Below are 16,529 nucleotides of genomic sequence, written 5' to 3' on the forward strand. Positions count from 1 at the left end.
GATAGTACCGCTTGTCTCATTTTTCCTTTATTGTAACGTTGCTTTATTCTTTATGTTATGTGAGTCAGGATTTTTGACGAAGTACTCAAGTGTCCGCTATAGCGAGAGAAAAAACAAGTGAGATGTCGCGCTTGGGGGCAGGAAAGTGTCCGCATTTCCGTAATAACGAGAGTCCATAATAGCGGGAATTTGTTTCAGTCATTTCGGGGTGTCCGTAATGGCGAGGTGCCCGCAAGGCGAGAGGCGACTGTATTTATATCGGGTTTTGTTTGTTGCACGCCTTGACTTCATCTAGAGTGACGTCAAAGTGCATTTTGGGTTTCCAGGCAACCGATTTGCGTGCGATAACAGTGGTTTTTTATGACTGAATGCAGGAGCCGATTGTGCAGCGGGTGGTAACAATAATAATAATCATAATCATAATCATAATCATAATAGTAATAATAATAATAATAATAATAATAATAACAATACTAAAATTATTCTCTCTTCTTGTCGGGCTTTTCAGGGATAATGACACAAAAAATATAAATGAAACGTAACAAGGTTAAGAATCCCAACTGGTAGGAGGCCAACCAGTTGGTTATTTACAAGCGTGGCCGAGAATTTGAACTCAGGGCTACCGAGAACAAATCCAGTTAGCGGTCAGGGCGGGACTTGAACTTGGGGCGTCCGAATTGCAAGTCCAGCGCTCTAACCACTCGGCTACGCTACCTCCACTATGGAGGTGCACTATCACAGTTTATTCGGGAAGCGTGACGTCTTTATTCATCGTCTGTGAAACAATGTCAACTATCGCTGAATCACGACCAATATAATATCTCAGGCAGATGAAAGAGAACAGCAAACACAACTATGGTGGATTCAACAAGTGGCTGGAAATCCTCGCCGGAGAAGATTTACCACAGCAAAAGCGAGAACGGTGAGTTATAATCGTCAGCGTCGCCTTCGGAAGACTCCGTGAGAATCTATTGGAGAGGAGAGGCATCAGCCTCGCCACTAAGCTGAGGTTCGACCGACTGACCTCTCTCCTCTACGTCGGCAAGACCTGGACTGTCTACAGCAGACACGCCAAGTACCACACTCATTTCCAGCTGCCTCCGTAGAGTTCTCCACATCAGATGGCAGGACAAAATTCCTGACACGGGGGTCTTTGAAAGAGCGGGCATCCTAGCGTTTACACCCTCCTACAGAAAGCCCAGGTTAAAGGGAAAGGCCATGTCACCAGACTACATGACAGCTGACTGCCAAAGTAGCTACTGTATGGTCACGGTTTCAAAGACTGCCTTAAAGACCTGGACATCAACTCCAGTACTTATGAGTAGCTTTCTCAGGATTTTCCAACTTGGCGCAACAAAGGCACCCCTGAGGCCTAAACCAACTCACCTCTGCTGTCCAGAGGAAACGTGCCGTGCGCAAAGCCAGAGAAACCTCCACTTGACTGTAGCACCTAGCAGCACCCACACACTCATCAGTGTTCCATCCTCGGATTGGCCTCACTAGCCATCTTCGGACCCACTGCCGCTAGTCGTCAGTTTGAAGTCATAGTCGTCTTCGCCTTTTTTCGAAGGACGAACAACAACAATCATTACCGACATTTCTCATAACGGCGTACCTTTTCCGCTTTCAGTCTGTATATGTGTGTCATGTCAATACACTATTATTCCAATTTAACAAATAAATAATGTCACTCAATCAAATAAAATTTATTCACATGAAGGGGTTCCTGGTAAATTATTTTCATGATTAACAATTATTGAGTCCCACGAGTGGCCAACATCAATTTTCTCCTAACAGTATCCAGACACTATTTTGTTACTTGTAAATTGAGGTTAAAAGTCTACCTACCTCATTCAGTTTCTTCATCGCGGTCAACGTGAAAAATTACGACTCTCTCTTTCCAACCCTGGAGTATCTTTGCCTATCTTGTTAATGTTTGCACATTCTTCATACGGCTAGCCTGTGCCAGGCTCTCAGATAGTATAGTGCGGACGTATTACAACGAGCAAAGCGAAAATAAGACGCGCGCGACTTTGGAGAGGGGGCAGTGGCCAGCCCCCGCGCGTCTTTCGCATTTCTTTTTACTGAACGACTTTTCACCACTATCTCGGAGCCTGGAACAGGCTACATCCGGCAGGCCAAGAATTTTTTCGTTTCTGGGATGTTCGGCCTGGTGCATTCTTGACTAGTCATTGTGAGTGTCAAGGCCCGAGTGGCCTCGGCTTTTACCTCCCCTTATTTTTTCGGCGTTTTCGTTCGGCCAGGCTTAGGCGCTGTTTTCATCGACAGTGGTGTGCAAATGGTATTATCGTTTCGGTTAATGATGATAGTCTTAATATCACCCTTCGTTAGGCCATATCAAATCTTTTCTTTTTCTTTTCTCTGTTTCCTATGTTCGCCTAAGTTTGTTGTACTGTGGTCCCTTCTTTGTGATTCTTTTGGTCGCCTTTGTTGGTTGCATTGGGGTACATGGTCCTTTTGATTGAGTGTGTATGCTTGTATGGTGAGTGCATGGGGTGTTTTTAAACTGTTTTCTTTTTGGACTGAGCGTGTTTGGTTTTTGTTTTCCTTCAGGGATTTTAGTGAGCGAGTGTGTTTTAAGTTTTAGCTCAGTTAGTCTAATGCCCGCGTCTTTTAACGTTGTCCTTCGTCCTGTATATGTTTGCAGTACAGATGTTTTGTCCTGTACTGTGTCCACAGGGGTGAGGGTTCGATTCCCCCGGCTAGTTTCTGTACTGGTGTACTGCCCCGTTTATGTGTGAACAGAACTAGAGTAAAAGTCTGGCGGCACTGCACCTCCCTACTGGGGGCCGGCCATTCAGCTAGTACCAGTGAATGCTGGAAAGTAATACGATTCAATTTTTTAAAAAAGAATTTTTGTTACCATTCTGTGAGTGATTTAGAATTTTAATTTTTCAGACCTACAAAAATGGGATCGTTGAAAGTGTTTTTAATCTTCATCTTTGGGACAGAGATTGGTAACCTTAGCTTCTGGTATAGCGCAGCTGAAAAAGAGCATATAGAAGTACCTTTGGTGTTTGGCTGGATTGAAAAGCCGCCGTATGCAGTACCACCAACCAATGAATCTATAGATAATGAAGCCCATGGATTAATCCGCGACGCCGTGTTACGGTATATTCTAGTGGAGTGCGGATATGCTTTCAAGCTGGAATATCAAGTGTCCACCAGGAAATTCGAAAGCGAATTTGAACTGTTGCAACAATTGCGGCAGAACATAGTACACATTGCCTTACCAATATTCAAGGATGCCAATAATCGTAAATACAGTGAATTTACCTTCTTCAAACTTGACGATTATCCAGGAACTGAATTTATCATTACCGAGGATGACACCACAGCTCTTACAGTTGTGATGGATTCTGTTTTGAAGTCTTGGCCATTGCTTGCTGTCACTCTTGTCCTCACAGCTATTGCTGGAATTATCATGTGGGCTCTGGTGAGTGACTGTGCAGGAAAGTAGACGCCTTGAACCTGCAGTAAACGCATTGTAATAATAAAAAAGAAAAACGTAAATCTTGCTCCTTAGGACTCCTTTAGTCTGCCTATTCCTGACGTATTTTTTCTTCATTAAAAAAAATATATTAAAATATATAAGCTACTGGATTGCATTGCAAAAAGACCATTTCCTAATTTATGAGCGCTGCAATCGTTTCCTTTAGTCTACAGCCAGCCTGTTTTAATAGGCGAAAGATGGATTTTTTGGAACAGTATTAAATTGTCAAAAGTTAAAATGCGCGCAAGGGTTTTATAAAATTGTCACTGCATCGTAAGAGACCTGCAGCTACTAAAAAGAAAGCGTCAATTCGAAGTACTTTTTACGTTTTTTCTATCTCTTTTCTTTTGTTTTTGTTTTTGTGCAGGACACTTACTGGAATAGTGAAGAGTTTCCTCGCTCATTTATCAAAGGATCAAGGGATGGATTCTGGTGGTCTTTTATTTCCATGACCACAGTAGGGTAGGAAAATGAGTAATCTTAAAAGACTCGAAGCAAAAATTTTATTTATGGTAACTGGTTTGTAATACAGCTATCTCTAGGAGATGCGATGAATCAGCCGAGGATACTACGAGTTACGGAAGCCAATCAAAACGGGCGAAAATTGCCATTTACTGATTTGTTTAAATACTAAACTGATTATTCGTTATTGATGAAAGGTTTTATTTGCGTTAGAGTAACAGAAACTCCATAAAAAACAAATGGAATTATACAGAGTATGTTAAAGAACTAAATAAACACAGTTCAGGAACAAACATTTGATACTTGTTTCAGTAATTTTAAAGCTAATTTGTAGCATAGTCTCCTTTAATTGGCCCATGAAACCATTAAATGTTTCAGGGATGTTATAATTAATTTATACCTAAAGAATTTAGACTGTCTTGTTGATATCATCCATTTTACAAGACGTACGTTGTGCTGATGTCACATTTTGGCCCATTGCGTCCTCATGGTTCACTGACATGGAAATTATTTAGGGCGGGGCGATAACGGCCTCCCTTTTTAGTCCTGTCGATCATGATCCAGAAGTTCAAAAACTCTAAGCTGATGATCATTCAAGGCAGGCCTTTCTGGGTAGCTGCACCATTCCACCTATTTAAACACATTGTTTTATCAATCCATGTAACAGCTATGGCGACAAATCTCCCAAGTCGATCGTTGGGCGGCTTTTTTCCATCATCTGGATCATGTTAGGACTTATTGCCATGGCAATATTCACGGCTAGTGTAACCTCAGCTTTGACCGCTGCTTCACTGGAAATGAAACCAAGTAGCATTTGAAGGGTACAAGGTATTTTAAGTGCATTATTTATTAGCATATCACGAAATTATATAGTCTACAAAGACTTGCCTAAGTCGCAAGTCACACAAAAGGTTTTCATATCATCTAGGACGATCGGCGATCGGTCTCAGCACATCACATTTATTTTACAATCGCTAACACGACAAGTTTGTATGACTCAAGTTTGGTGCAAAAATCGCTGTCAGTAGAAGGGGTGGGGTCAAGGTGTAGGGGTCGACTCCCACATGAAAGATACGAGTAAATTAAAACTAAATCGCAGATCTGACCTGGGTATGGCTCGCAAAACAGACTCCACTGAAACAAGTAAATGATTACCAGAACCAGTTAAGGGGTATGGAGATTTGAATTGTGCAGACGATGTTAAAAATGGAATGCTGTTTCTACCCAGTATGACGACGGTTAATTCAACCCTAAGACTGCTAAACCTAAGTACAAAGTCTGGGCGGGTTGTCGAGGATTGTCTAAATAATTCAGACGCAAACCGCTCCCGATATTGTTGCAGAAATTCGTAACTGAGATTTAATATAACCACTAACTGGCAAAACTGGCAGTAATGGAATTTAACATCGGACACAATGGCTATTGTTCTCGGGACAATGTACTTACAGTCGAGCTAGAAGCGTAGGTCTGTATTATTACAGTCGAAGCTTGAACTGAATGGCTCTCATTGGTCGAAGTCTGCGCGGTCTTTCCTATGTAGCGATTTAATACCGCCTTGCAAAGAAACAAAGGCCTTGTGAGCTTTTGTTTATTCTTTTGTTTCCAAATGTCACACCTTTAGAAGGGCGTGTTTATGAGCGTGACCGCGCAAACGTAGAAGTTTTTAAAGGCCAGTAAATATTTTTTCTATTAATTACAAGAAGACGCATGTCTTTTACAACTGGGGTCAAACAACAATCTCCTGTAAACTGCTTTGAGTTTTGTCGAAAAAGCTTGTCGCACGCGAGCTGTTAGAAGTTTGTCGCTGTTACGCTGTTAGTGGAAAACAGTTTGGAGCTAATATGTTATTGACTAAGTCATTTTTCACTGAAACTTAAATGAGACAGTTATGTTTGATATGCGACCCAAGGTACTAGATAGTGTATTTGCAGCCCGTCCCAAGCCCGTCCCAAGGTCCTTGGTACCAAGACCTTGACTCTCCCCACCCAGGACAATAGGTGACTTTCTGCGCCTCTCACTGGCCTCTGCAATTATCATGATAATCATTCTCAGCAGAGGCCTGGTTCAGCTGGCCTGGGCAAAGTAAGAACAAAGAGCTGTGTCAAATAGCCCCCTCCCTACCCCATTAATTTTGCCCCCAGGCTTGATCCACCCACCCACTGTTAGGGCAGTCCCTGGGCTATCCAGCTGTACCGGCCAAGACGGCAAGGCCCCTACTTTTTTGGACACAGCACTGGCCTGGAGTCGGGCTGCGTCGGGCGCCAGGCGAAAACCTAGAGGCCACGTTTCAACGAAATCAAACAGACATTTAATTATATATAAATGTGCATTTAGCGGCACTATTATCAGTAGTAGTTCTTTGTAGACTGAAGTGGATGTTCATCGGTACTCGAGGAACATACGGAAGTACAGACGTGCAGTTGGGGCGCCATCGTGAAAAATCTGTAATATCTTTGTCGAAATTATGAGCGACCGTGAGAGTACTTTTGGGTTTTGTGCGAGCAGCATCAGCAGCTTTAAACATAGACTATATTTCAGTTGAGTGAATAAATGTTTTAAGCAATTTGTCCGCGACACCATGACACAACTTGAAAAGTAATAAGCCTGACTGTTACAGTACTTTTTCAAGTTATAAAAATACTTTATGTTTCTGTGACTCTCTTCATGGCGGAAAACTACCGTGAATAATTTTACCTTGCGCTTACAAATAAGTACTTCTTAATTTTAACTTAACATGCATGAATAAACAATTTTTTAATTTCTAGCATACCGAAGAATAGAGGACATCCGACAAGCACTGGGTGCTAAAGAGGTCGATGGAATGATGTTGGACCACTACACAGCCGCCTATTATCAGAAAAGAGACAAACTTAAATCACTTACAATTGTAAAGAAGTTTGATCTTCCCAGGGAAGTAGGAGTGCTCTTTTCTAAGAAAAGAGAGTTAATTGCGGGCTGCTTATCGATGCACCGTTCAAACATTTGGAGACTGGTACAAACGATTACAGCAACTTTTCAGGTACTCAATATAATTCATTGTTACTCATAAGTAGCGAACTTAAATAGAACAAAGGTATTATACGTTTATAAACAAAACCCTCTTAAGCATGAATTCAGGCTACAATCCTTAGGATTTAGTGGAAGGAAAATAACTAGATTTAATTCTTAGTATTCAAACGACGCTTGGAGGACTAGTTGCGTTTCAAAGACCTTGAAACCATTTGGGATAATATCCGATAATGCCGACAAATTTATAGTCTGCTACACAGCCGTTTATAGTGTCGACACGCAACGCTCCTCCCCACTAACGGCTGCTGAAAGCCGAACTACATTCCCTTCCCGTGATTAGCCAATTATGATTCAGCTCCCATTTTCTGGAAGGTGTTCGCGCCACGTTTGCGGTACTGTGACTCCTCCACTCACAGCTTTGCTTTTATCGGTGCCCCATGAGTGAATGACAGAATAATCAAAACGTCGCGTGAAAACAAGCAATTAACTAGAGCAGTGTTGTCGTAGTCGAGTCCTATTTAAAATTTAGGAGATTTGCAGCAGCAGCAAGCAAGTCGAGCAAATTGCGATGCTCAACATGGATGTGCTCATAAAGTTGCCAGGTATAGTTCGGGAAATCGCTCATCGATAATTTAAAAGATTGCTTTTTGAATCGGTACCCTTGAGAGTTTAGTCTTCACCGGAACACAATAAGCACATCCGGCACATTTAAACCAACCGATCCTGGTAAAAGTCTTCTAGGCCTATCAAACCTTTTTTTCACTTGGAACTTTCTTGACCGCTTAAAACAAACTTTTTTTGCAAATTAACCTTTTCGTTGCTTGAAAACACAGAGCCCGTCTAAATTCAGCGACGATTGATTAATTTGTCGAAAACTGAGAAGCATGCTCGCTTCCTAGCGCCCCGCGGCTCACGTATTGTCAAAATTCTTGTACATGATTGGCTTGTTCGTTAGACCACAAACACAAAGGGAAAGGAATGTAGTTCGGTTTTCAGCAGCCGTTTGTGGGGAGGAGCATTGCGTGACGACACTAAAAACGGCTGTGTAGCAGAGTAACAAATTTACAAATCAAGTTAAATTTTGTTAAACACTTAAGAATAAAAAAAAGCGAAAAAAGTTTAGCACAACGTTTCGATGTCGCCATGACGTCATTATCAAGTGACAAACTAACATAAAACGAAAAAAACTAAAACTAAAAGTAAAACACTGACTAATATATACGAAACTAGAAGACCGTCTCAGGTCTAGTCGGATCAATTATAAAGAGAGCAAAATCCCTGACAATAAAAGCATTATATTTTACGCCGGTTATATATCGAGCAAACAAATTTGGATCACTCATCGTTTCTGGGCAACGCATCGTAAAGTACTGGATAAAAATCGTCTCGATTTTATGGCCTCTCGATTACGTTTCCGGCAGTCGAATCAAAAACGTGAAATCGAGGCTCGTTGCCACCTGTCTCGATGACTCGTTTCAGAAACGAGACACGTTCTCGAAAACGTAGGGCAAAAAACGAGACTCGATTTTTCTCCAAAACGTAGGCCCCAAAACGAGACTCGATTTTTCGTTTTCGTAGGGACTCGTTCAAAAACTACAAAAGGTATTTGCCTGGAGAAGGTTAAGTCCAAAAAAATCAGAAAAATATCCCCTCAAAAAAATAGCCATGCGCTGGCTTCAAAATATCAGAGAAGGGAAATAATGTGATGCGGTTTTTCACTTTTAAGGGCAATGGCAACGAACGGATTGAGCGTAGATAATTTCTGGGGTCGTCTGGGGTAAATACTTTATTTATAATTGGGTAAGCCGAAAATCAAATGGTTCGCACCATTCCGCTTGGGAATCGTCAGATTATAAACCATTGTGAGGTGATTCAAATTTTCAGAGAACTCTGCAGCAGCAGCAACAGGAGGTCGTTCTTTTTTATGTGAAAGTTAATAGTCATAATTATATTTGCAAGATTTTTTAAATTTTTTTTGTCTTTTGTAAAAGGTAGGCACCCCTAGAAAAGAAAACTCCGGCTTTGAATAGTCTTAACTTTGAAAAACTCAGATTAAGGACCATCAACTTCATATATTGTTTTTGCTGTATTTGTTGATGTCAATGTAGGCAGGGGGCAATGAATACTTCTTTCATTTGGTGTGGAATGATTTATTTCAAATGTTTTCTTTTTTTCAGCATCTAACTAACAAATTGATTGGCCAATTATTACTAACGTAAATAATAAATAGTATTGATGTCATTATTCTCGAGGTGTACCTTTTGTGTACTTAAAAATCAGTTTAATTTCTACCACCACTATCTGTTTCTTCCACAGAAATTTTTTTATCAACTATAACCAACAAATATGTTGCCCATAAGGTATAATAAAGTGCTTCTACCATTCCATCATTCTATCTAGAATACACAACACGATCTATAATTGATGAAGAACACGATGTCAATGATTAGAATAAATGCGAAAATTGCCAATCGAAATATTGAGTCTGAAAATAACACAAACGTCTAAAAGGTAGATAGCGCCACTGAAAACAACATTATTCACGGCTAGAAATGATACTATCTATTAACAATGATTTGTTCCACCATTTGCGCTCGACGGTATATATTTTGTCTATTCCAAAAATGCAGGGTTAAATTTTTTTAAAAAAAAATTATTCACAATACACTACAATCTGCGACAAAAATCGTTGAGTCGCTTCTTTCTGCTGCACTTAAAAATGAACTTAAAAAATCTACCACACCTCGAAACACAATACCACTATAACCCTATACCCTTTCCCGCATTCAGACTCATTTATCACGGGGGGGGGGGGGGGGGGCAGTTGGTCAAAGTAAGGGAATCGAGGCTAAAAATATTCAGAAATGTACTCTTAATGACAATGCTTTGGCTACTGTGTCGCAGAGTGTAGGCCGATTTTTAGTTCAGACAATATTCCGTTCTACGTTATCCTCAGGAAAATTCACTCGTTATTCTATTCTAACGCATAAATTATAAATGATTAAAAACTTGATTTCAATTTCCCCCTCCACATCGACCCAACGGTTTACTTGTGAAAGGTTACACCCCCACATAGATCCCTCTCTCATTCTTGTGGGTGGTAGCTTTCTGATGGTTTCGTTTTCCTTTCCTGGAGAAATCACCATCCTATGAAGATGAAAACCAAAAGGTTATGACTTGCCATTAATCTTCTATGTGTTATATCGCATGTAAACCTGTATACTTTATATCAGTAATCTCCGTTCTTGCAAAGTCGTGTCAAACGAGCTATTGCACTCGCGTCATTTTAAATGGATTTTAACTGATCATTAATGGTATAAGCTCATCATTAGAGCAAAACCCTCCCTCGACAATTTTCATTTAATTACCTGACTCCAATCGACTTTCTGACTTTTTGGGGGGGGCCTAAGAGGTCTGTCAGGTGCTGTCCATTCCCATGAAAAAAATTTACACGCCAATATTTCGCACCAGCTCCTCTCACCTTATCTCTACTGAAACGGGGAATGCGGCAGAAACCAGCTGTAAAAACAAATCCAAGTTTTTTGTGAATACTGCCCTCCAAGTGTATCCGTGGGATTTAATCTCGCCACTCGTGAGGGGTCGTTCTTCTGTCACAGTGGCGAGAGAGGCAGGGAGGTCGTGAATTCTCCAGGAGAATGACACAACCATATCTTCCTTTTCTTCCACTTGTTCCATCACAGTTTCCTGTAGGAGAATTTACAGTACAACTCAGTGTCTTCTCTCCTCTTTTGTTTTTGTTGTTGTTGTTGTTGTTGTTGTTGTCATTGCTTTAAACATTGCAGTGGAATCCCGCTCTACGGACGCCCGCTTAACACGGACACCCCGATATTAGAGACCATTTCGTTTGTCCCGTCGAAAAGTTCATGTGGTCTCCATAAAAGTAACCCTCTTATAAGTTACTGTAATTTTAGTCCGTGAACACTGAGTTATTAGATGAACGTACGATTTCCATAGATTCAACGCTTCAGTTGCAGTTACAATTAGATATAAAGTTATCCTAGAGTATGATAAATAGCCGTCAGGCTTCCATAGCCTAAAATTGTCACAGCCAAAGTACAGTTTTTAAACGATTTGTTGCCGTTAAAATGTCATCCCTACCCTTTTTCATTTGAGAGCCTTCTGACCACCCCGATATTACGGACACTTCGGTATGTCCCCTTGGTGTCAGTATTAACGGAGTTCCATTGTATTTTTTTTTATCGATATCAGTTGAGATACTTACCTTTCTTTGTATTAGGCCCAATAACCGCTGTATCTCACCATGCTGTAAGTCATGGTGTGATCTGGCCGCATCGTATACGTGAGCACCCATGTCCCTCCTGTGTTTTATTTGTTTACAGCCTCTCACTTTGCACCGTAAGGCCTTCAATGGGCAATTGTGCTGGTGCAAACACAGATGGGCTCTGAAAAACATTATCAACAGTCACTAATTATTTTGGGTTATACGAACTTTAAAACTATTTAATTAAACCATTCCGAGCTTCGCAGCCCGTATTACTTATTGTTACTGGTCCAAGAAAGTATGACCTTACTTCTCTCTCGCTTCAGCCGGTTCACTGCCTGCCAGTGTGCTGTATGTTGCATTATTGTACTTTTGTCCTTGTACGTCATGCCCGAAAAATCCCATCGGAGAGGTGTTAATGGGTTTGTTTCTCAGTATTGAGTCACAAATTCTATTACCTCAGACGTTGTAATCAATGTACAAAGATTCGAGTAACAGATGCATCTCATTCTCGCCAGGAAATTCTAAAAGGAATTCTTTGAATTTTTTTTGACTAGTTTTTTGAAAAAGACCACGGTGATGTGAATTGTCAAGATGTGCAGATCGTGCAAAAGTTAAGTTCAAGTTTTACCATGGTTATTTGGTTCATTGTAAGGGTCTTACCTCGGCAATTTCAGGCCACATCCGAGCGGGCAGTCTATTTTTGAATAGAAACACTCCTTCCTTTCGTGTTGGGCTAAACGACTTCTCGCAACTTCCTTCCTGCAGCCAGGGCAATCTACCAAAGCTTTTTCGCAGGTACTGCTGTGCTCGTCCATGTCCTCGCGCAAGGAAGAGTGGTGGCATCCAACGTTATGGCATTTTACGACAGCTTTGGGACAACCCTTGCCATGGTCCCTTGCATGTTCCAGAGTGCCTTTCCATATGCAACCAGTATTGCCACAATGCATACCCAGATTTCTTGTTAGTGCGTCAAGGCTGACGTTCAGGTGCAATCGATCGCGATGGAAAGTTTCGCGGCAAACGGGGCACGGAGCTGTGTTTGATGCGGCGTTGCCGGAGAGAGAGACGATAGAGTGCAAGCACTTCATGCACCCAGAATGTCCACATGCCAGACTAACTGGTTTTATCATCACTTCCAAGCTACAATTAATACAGATTGAGCGATTATTAGTATCCCGGCGGGTAGTGTATCCGTTTTACGATAAAATAAGACTTCTCGCCGAAATTATTATCTTTTACTGGCGTCCACGGCCATTTTTTCTTCGTTTCAGCTGCAGATTGTATTCCTATAATCGCAAAAACAAATTTTGTAATCAACTTGCGTCGGAAGATAAATTTGGTAAATGAACCTAATTGTTGGGTGGGCGGCGCGCAACGAACGACACAAAGAACGGCTGTGAAGCTGACTAAGTATTGCCGACGGAGCATGATTATTGTTCGGAGCATGAAAATGAAACGCTCTAGATAGTTGGAAAACACTTCCATGATGTGAAACCGTTTATTTCGTATGACATCTTGCTTTTGTCGGTCTTTTTTCGTCTTTGCAGTAATACTGTAACACGATAAGTCTACGCAGATTTATAATCAATGCCACTCACCCCCACCCCCTAACATTTAACAGCTCTGAAATCGATCAGATTAATTAGCATCCTACTATTTTCTCAATTATTTCTATATTTTACTTCATATATATATTTTTTTCTTTTAAAAAAAGTTCATTAAAAAAGGGGTAAAATTGCATCCACGACCCTCTACCTGAAACCCTCGCCCTCGACATGGAACCCTCGACCCTCGACGAAAAAGGATTCGTTCTTCGATTATTTAAGGCTTATTGTCAGGATCAAGCTCTCCTTGGTTTAGCATGAAAGTAGAGGCAATGAAAAGAATATGACAAAACACCTTCAGAGGGCGACTTTCGTTAATTTTTTTCCAGTGAACGGAAGGTCAGCAGAAAAAATCACTCATGTCTCCAAAAGTAAAAGCAAAATATTGGAACGGGCGCATGTTATTTTGTTGTTAGTTATTTTGTATAAAATTTTTCCCTTAATGAAAGTTGATTTGACAGTTACGTGTCATAATCCTCGCTGCGTATGTACTCCCCAGTAAACTATTCCCGAGAAAGGGACTCATCCGGAAGCTCTCATTCTGTCTTCCTCATTAGCATTTTTTTCTACATGTGATTTCGCTTCGACATCTCGTATCCTTGTTGTCGTGTGTCACTAGTCACGTTTAAATCACGAAACGCTTTCAAAAAGCAGAGAAACGTCCATAAACGGTAAAAACGTCATAGTCAGGGCCCAAGAAGAAGACCAAAGGCAACTTTTCTGATAACGAATATCGTACTGCTCGCTATGAGCGTTCGAGGTGCCGTCATTTCCTTGGCTGGCGGCATAGTACTTTTAAAGTGGCGGTTGCCTTTGATACCTGATTAATTCAGTGGAATATTGCTCGGTCTTTTTCTGTTTACCGACTTTTAAGATTTTTAAAACTTCTTAATCTTTCTATAGATATGTAGTTAGTGGTAGATAACTTTGAAACAACGCGTGCACGAATTTTGTTCGAAGGACAACCGCAACATTACGCAACATTACGCAAGCTTGATTGTTTCTGTCAGGCTAATAGCAGCGCTTACATTCACTCGATTAATTTCGTGAAGTCTCTCAAGGTTAAACGCGCACAGACTAATTGGCTTTAAGGCTCTTTTAATGCGAGCGTTTTACTTAAGTCAAACCTGTTACTAGAGAACAAATGACTGAGAGGTACTTGGTAATCGATGAAACCGATGCGCACTACAAGGATTTCAAAACGCGTGTCACTATATTGCTGTAGCTACCAGAAACAGTACTTACGTACCAGACAACGCATTCAAAGCCATCCTTGATTGATTCAGAGAAGACGCAGTTGTAGAAGTTGTTACCGTTTGTTTCTTGCGCCATACTCGCTGGCTAGTGTACTTCTTTCAACTTCGTGGAGATGGAATATCAAAGTATGATTGTTTCAGAACGCAAACGTCTCGTGCAAAAGCGTTTCCCAATTGTTAAAAATAATTTATTAATTTCAGTTATGATTTGTTGTCATTGTGACGTCAAACTTCCCGGGGATCGCTGGAATCAATCCTCTACCCAGGCTCCATCTCCTCTACCTATTTTTCGATTTTAATCAGCCTGAAGGCGTGCGCAGAAGAAAGAGAACCTAAGAATGCGGCTGTGAGTTGGTGGTATAAATTGACAGGCTCTTTAGGAGGAAAAAAACCGGAAAATTATTCGTTCACGGCTTTTGCACCATTCCGCTTGGGAATCGTCAGATTATAAACCATTGTGAGGTGATTCAAATTTTCAGAGAACTCTGCAGCAGCAGCAACAGCAGGTCGTTCTTTTTTGTGTGAAAGTTAATAGTCATAATTATATTTGCAAGATTTTTTAAATTTTTTTTGTCTTTTGTAAAAGGTAGGCACCCCTAGGAAAGACACCGGCAAATAATTACGACATCAACATTTTCGATAAGAAAGAGAAAAATTCTAGTTGCATTTCAACTGAGGATAACATTAAAGGCTCTCACAGAAATCAACTTAGCCAGCGGCCATACAAAAAGAGGATAAAAATAAGGAACAATTGATAATACTAACAAAAAAATCATTTGTTGAAGCTTTTTTCTTAACTATTGTATAGCGGCTCAGTCATTATGGGACGGTAAGATAAGCCCCTCCAAAAATAAGTCCCTTAAAAAGGGCCTTTAAAAAATATAAGCCCCGGGGCTTCTTTTCGGAATTTTACGGTACTCTGTAGCTATGCTTGGAACCAATTAACCTAATCATTTAGAATAAACAGAACCCTTGAAACTAAGTACTTCGTCTTAGAATTGATCCAGCTAGGAGAAGGTGTTGCTGTACGCATCGGGGAAGATTAAACCGATTTTTGTAACGAGGTTCTAGTTGTCTCTTAGCCTACAGCAAAAGTATTTACCGTTGAAGACACCCATGCCGCTTTGTTCTCTCTTTTGTATGATGAAATTCTGACGTGAATTTAATAAAACATTTGCAATTGTAATTTACAGTAGCCACTGTTTTAGAGTCTGAAAACAGTAGCTACAATTGAAAGTTAGACTTTTACAAGTTTAATTTAATCACCCCAGCATCAGATCAACTCGGAATATAAGAGCAGCCTGTGTTAATTTAGAAGTAGTTGACACAGGAACCGCAACCTTTTTGTTTAAGATATGCAGCGAACAGACACTTTAGAAGTGAAGAAATAGAACGGGTTTCCCTGACGTAATTCGTTCTAATGTTCTAAAAGCCGTCTTTCAGAAAAAAATAACACAACAATCGTTTTCAGTACAGATATTGAGAATAACTATTGCATGCAAATTTTATTTCAATGAGAGTCTTAAAAGCGTTCCAAACGGCTAGACACTTCTTTACACTCACAGATGGATAGCCTAAAAAAAAATAGAGGGTGTCTTAACAAGAGAGAATGAGATAATTCTCTCTTGCTCTTAAATAATGTACTACGTGCGCCCTTAAGTGAGCCCGAGTTATAAACGCCCCTCCCTCTACGCTTTTAAGTTTGTATTAACCGCCCTCCATGTCTGATAACCGCCCCCAGTCTAATAAACGCCCTTTGAAAATTGTTCCCAAAATATTAGGAAATAGCGAAATAGAGCAAAATCAATCATTTTCATAGCTTGCTTAGTATCGGTTTCTGTATTATGTCATGTACAATTTCTTGTTTAAAGTAAGGATAAACCGTCAGCCCGCAGTCGACACTCTGTTAACAAAAAAAACGTTTTCGACCGAAAGCATACTGTATACATTTTAGTTGAGTTCGTTAAAATAACGTCTCCTATCTAATAAACGCCCCCTCTTAGACCCTTAAAATTTAAAAAACGCCGCGGGTGTTTATTAGATCATTTACAGTGTGCAACCTCCTATCTTTTCTATAGCAAAGCAATCGAACGGATTATAGTATATAATGTATAAATTTATATAATGTACATTTGATGCATAAAAGGATGAAAACGGTGAAAATGGATCTATTATACCCGTATAGACCTTGTGGTAGCCTTTGTTTTGGAAAATACAGCTTCTGAAGACACAGTCTTTTAATTTAAAATCGTACGGGTTCCGGCCATTTTCCCATGTGCCCCTCAGCTTTGGAATGCCCTTCCACGGGAGCTAAGAGTAAGCGGTTCTGTAGGTAGTTTTAAGAAAGCCCTGAAGACTTTTCTTTTCAAAAAGGCTTCTTGTTGCGATAAATAAAGACAAACCTTTTTTATGAACTTATATAAGAGATTGGTCTTAAG

The 16,529-nt window shown here is 40.5% G+C and overlaps 2 protein-coding genes across 2 annotated transcripts; one reads left to right on the forward strand and one right to left on the reverse strand.

Annotated features, from left to right (window-relative positions):
* The first annotated feature begins 830 nt into the window (after positions 1 to 830).
* Positions 831 to 4,794, forward strand: LOC140950856 (uncharacterized). Its single transcript, XM_073400076.1, has 4 exons — positions 831 to 922; positions 2,920 to 3,457; positions 3,882 to 3,976; positions 4,644 to 4,794. The coding sequence occupies exons 1-4, from the start codon at positions 831 to 833 to the stop codon at positions 4,792 to 4,794; spliced, it is 876 nt and encodes a 291-aa protein (XP_073256177.1).
* Positions 4,795 to 9,954: 5,160 nt separating this feature from the next.
* Positions 9,955 to 12,121, reverse strand: LOC140950857 (uncharacterized). Its single transcript, XM_073400077.1, has 4 exons — positions 11,892 to 12,121; positions 11,229 to 11,409; positions 10,467 to 10,690; positions 9,955 to 10,132 (listed from the first exon to the last, which is right to left on the reverse strand). Exons 1-4 carry the CDS (start codon positions 12,044 to 12,046, stop codon positions 9,955 to 9,957), a joined length of 738 nt encoding a protein of 245 aa, XP_073256178.1. The 5' UTR covers positions 12,047 to 12,121.
* Between the last annotated feature and the right edge of the window lie 4,408 nt (positions 12,122 to 16,529).

Source organism: Porites lutea, chromosome 10 (assembly GCF_958299795.1).
Source record: "Porites lutea chromosome 10, jaPorLute2.1, whole genome shotgun sequence".
Lineage (NCBI taxonomy): Eukaryota > Metazoa > Cnidaria > Anthozoa > Scleractinia > Poritidae > Porites > Porites lutea.

What these genes read in the sequence shown, in the direction of transcription:
- LOC140950857 (XM_073400077.1), bottom strand. Translation starts at nt 12,046, where the DNA reads ATGGACGAGCACAGCAGTACCTGCGAAAAAGCTTTGGTAGATTGCCCT. An exon ending in TGTGGCCTGAAATTGCCGAG is followed by an intron (nt 11,410 to 11,891) that starts GTAAGACCCTTA and finishes AATGTTTTTCAG; the next exon opens with AGCCCATCTGTGTTTGCACC. An exon ending in TGGGCCTAATACAAAGAAAG is followed by an intron (nt 10,691 to 11,228) that starts GTAAGTATCTCA and finishes ATTCTCCTACAG; the next exon opens with GAAACTGTGATGGAACAAGT.
- LOC140950856 (XM_073400076.1), top strand. Translation starts at nt 831, where the DNA reads ATGAAAGAGAACAGCAAACACAACTATGGTGGATTCAACAAGTGGCTG. An exon ending in GAATTATCATGTGGGCTCTG is followed by an intron (nt 3,458 to 3,881) that starts GTGAGTGACTGT and finishes GTTTTTGTGCAG; the next exon opens with GACACTTACTGGAATAGTGA. An exon ending in ATTTCCATGACCACAGTAGG is followed by an intron (nt 3,977 to 4,643) that starts GTAGGAAAATGA and finishes TCCATGTAACAG; the next exon opens with CTATGGCGACAAATCTCCCA.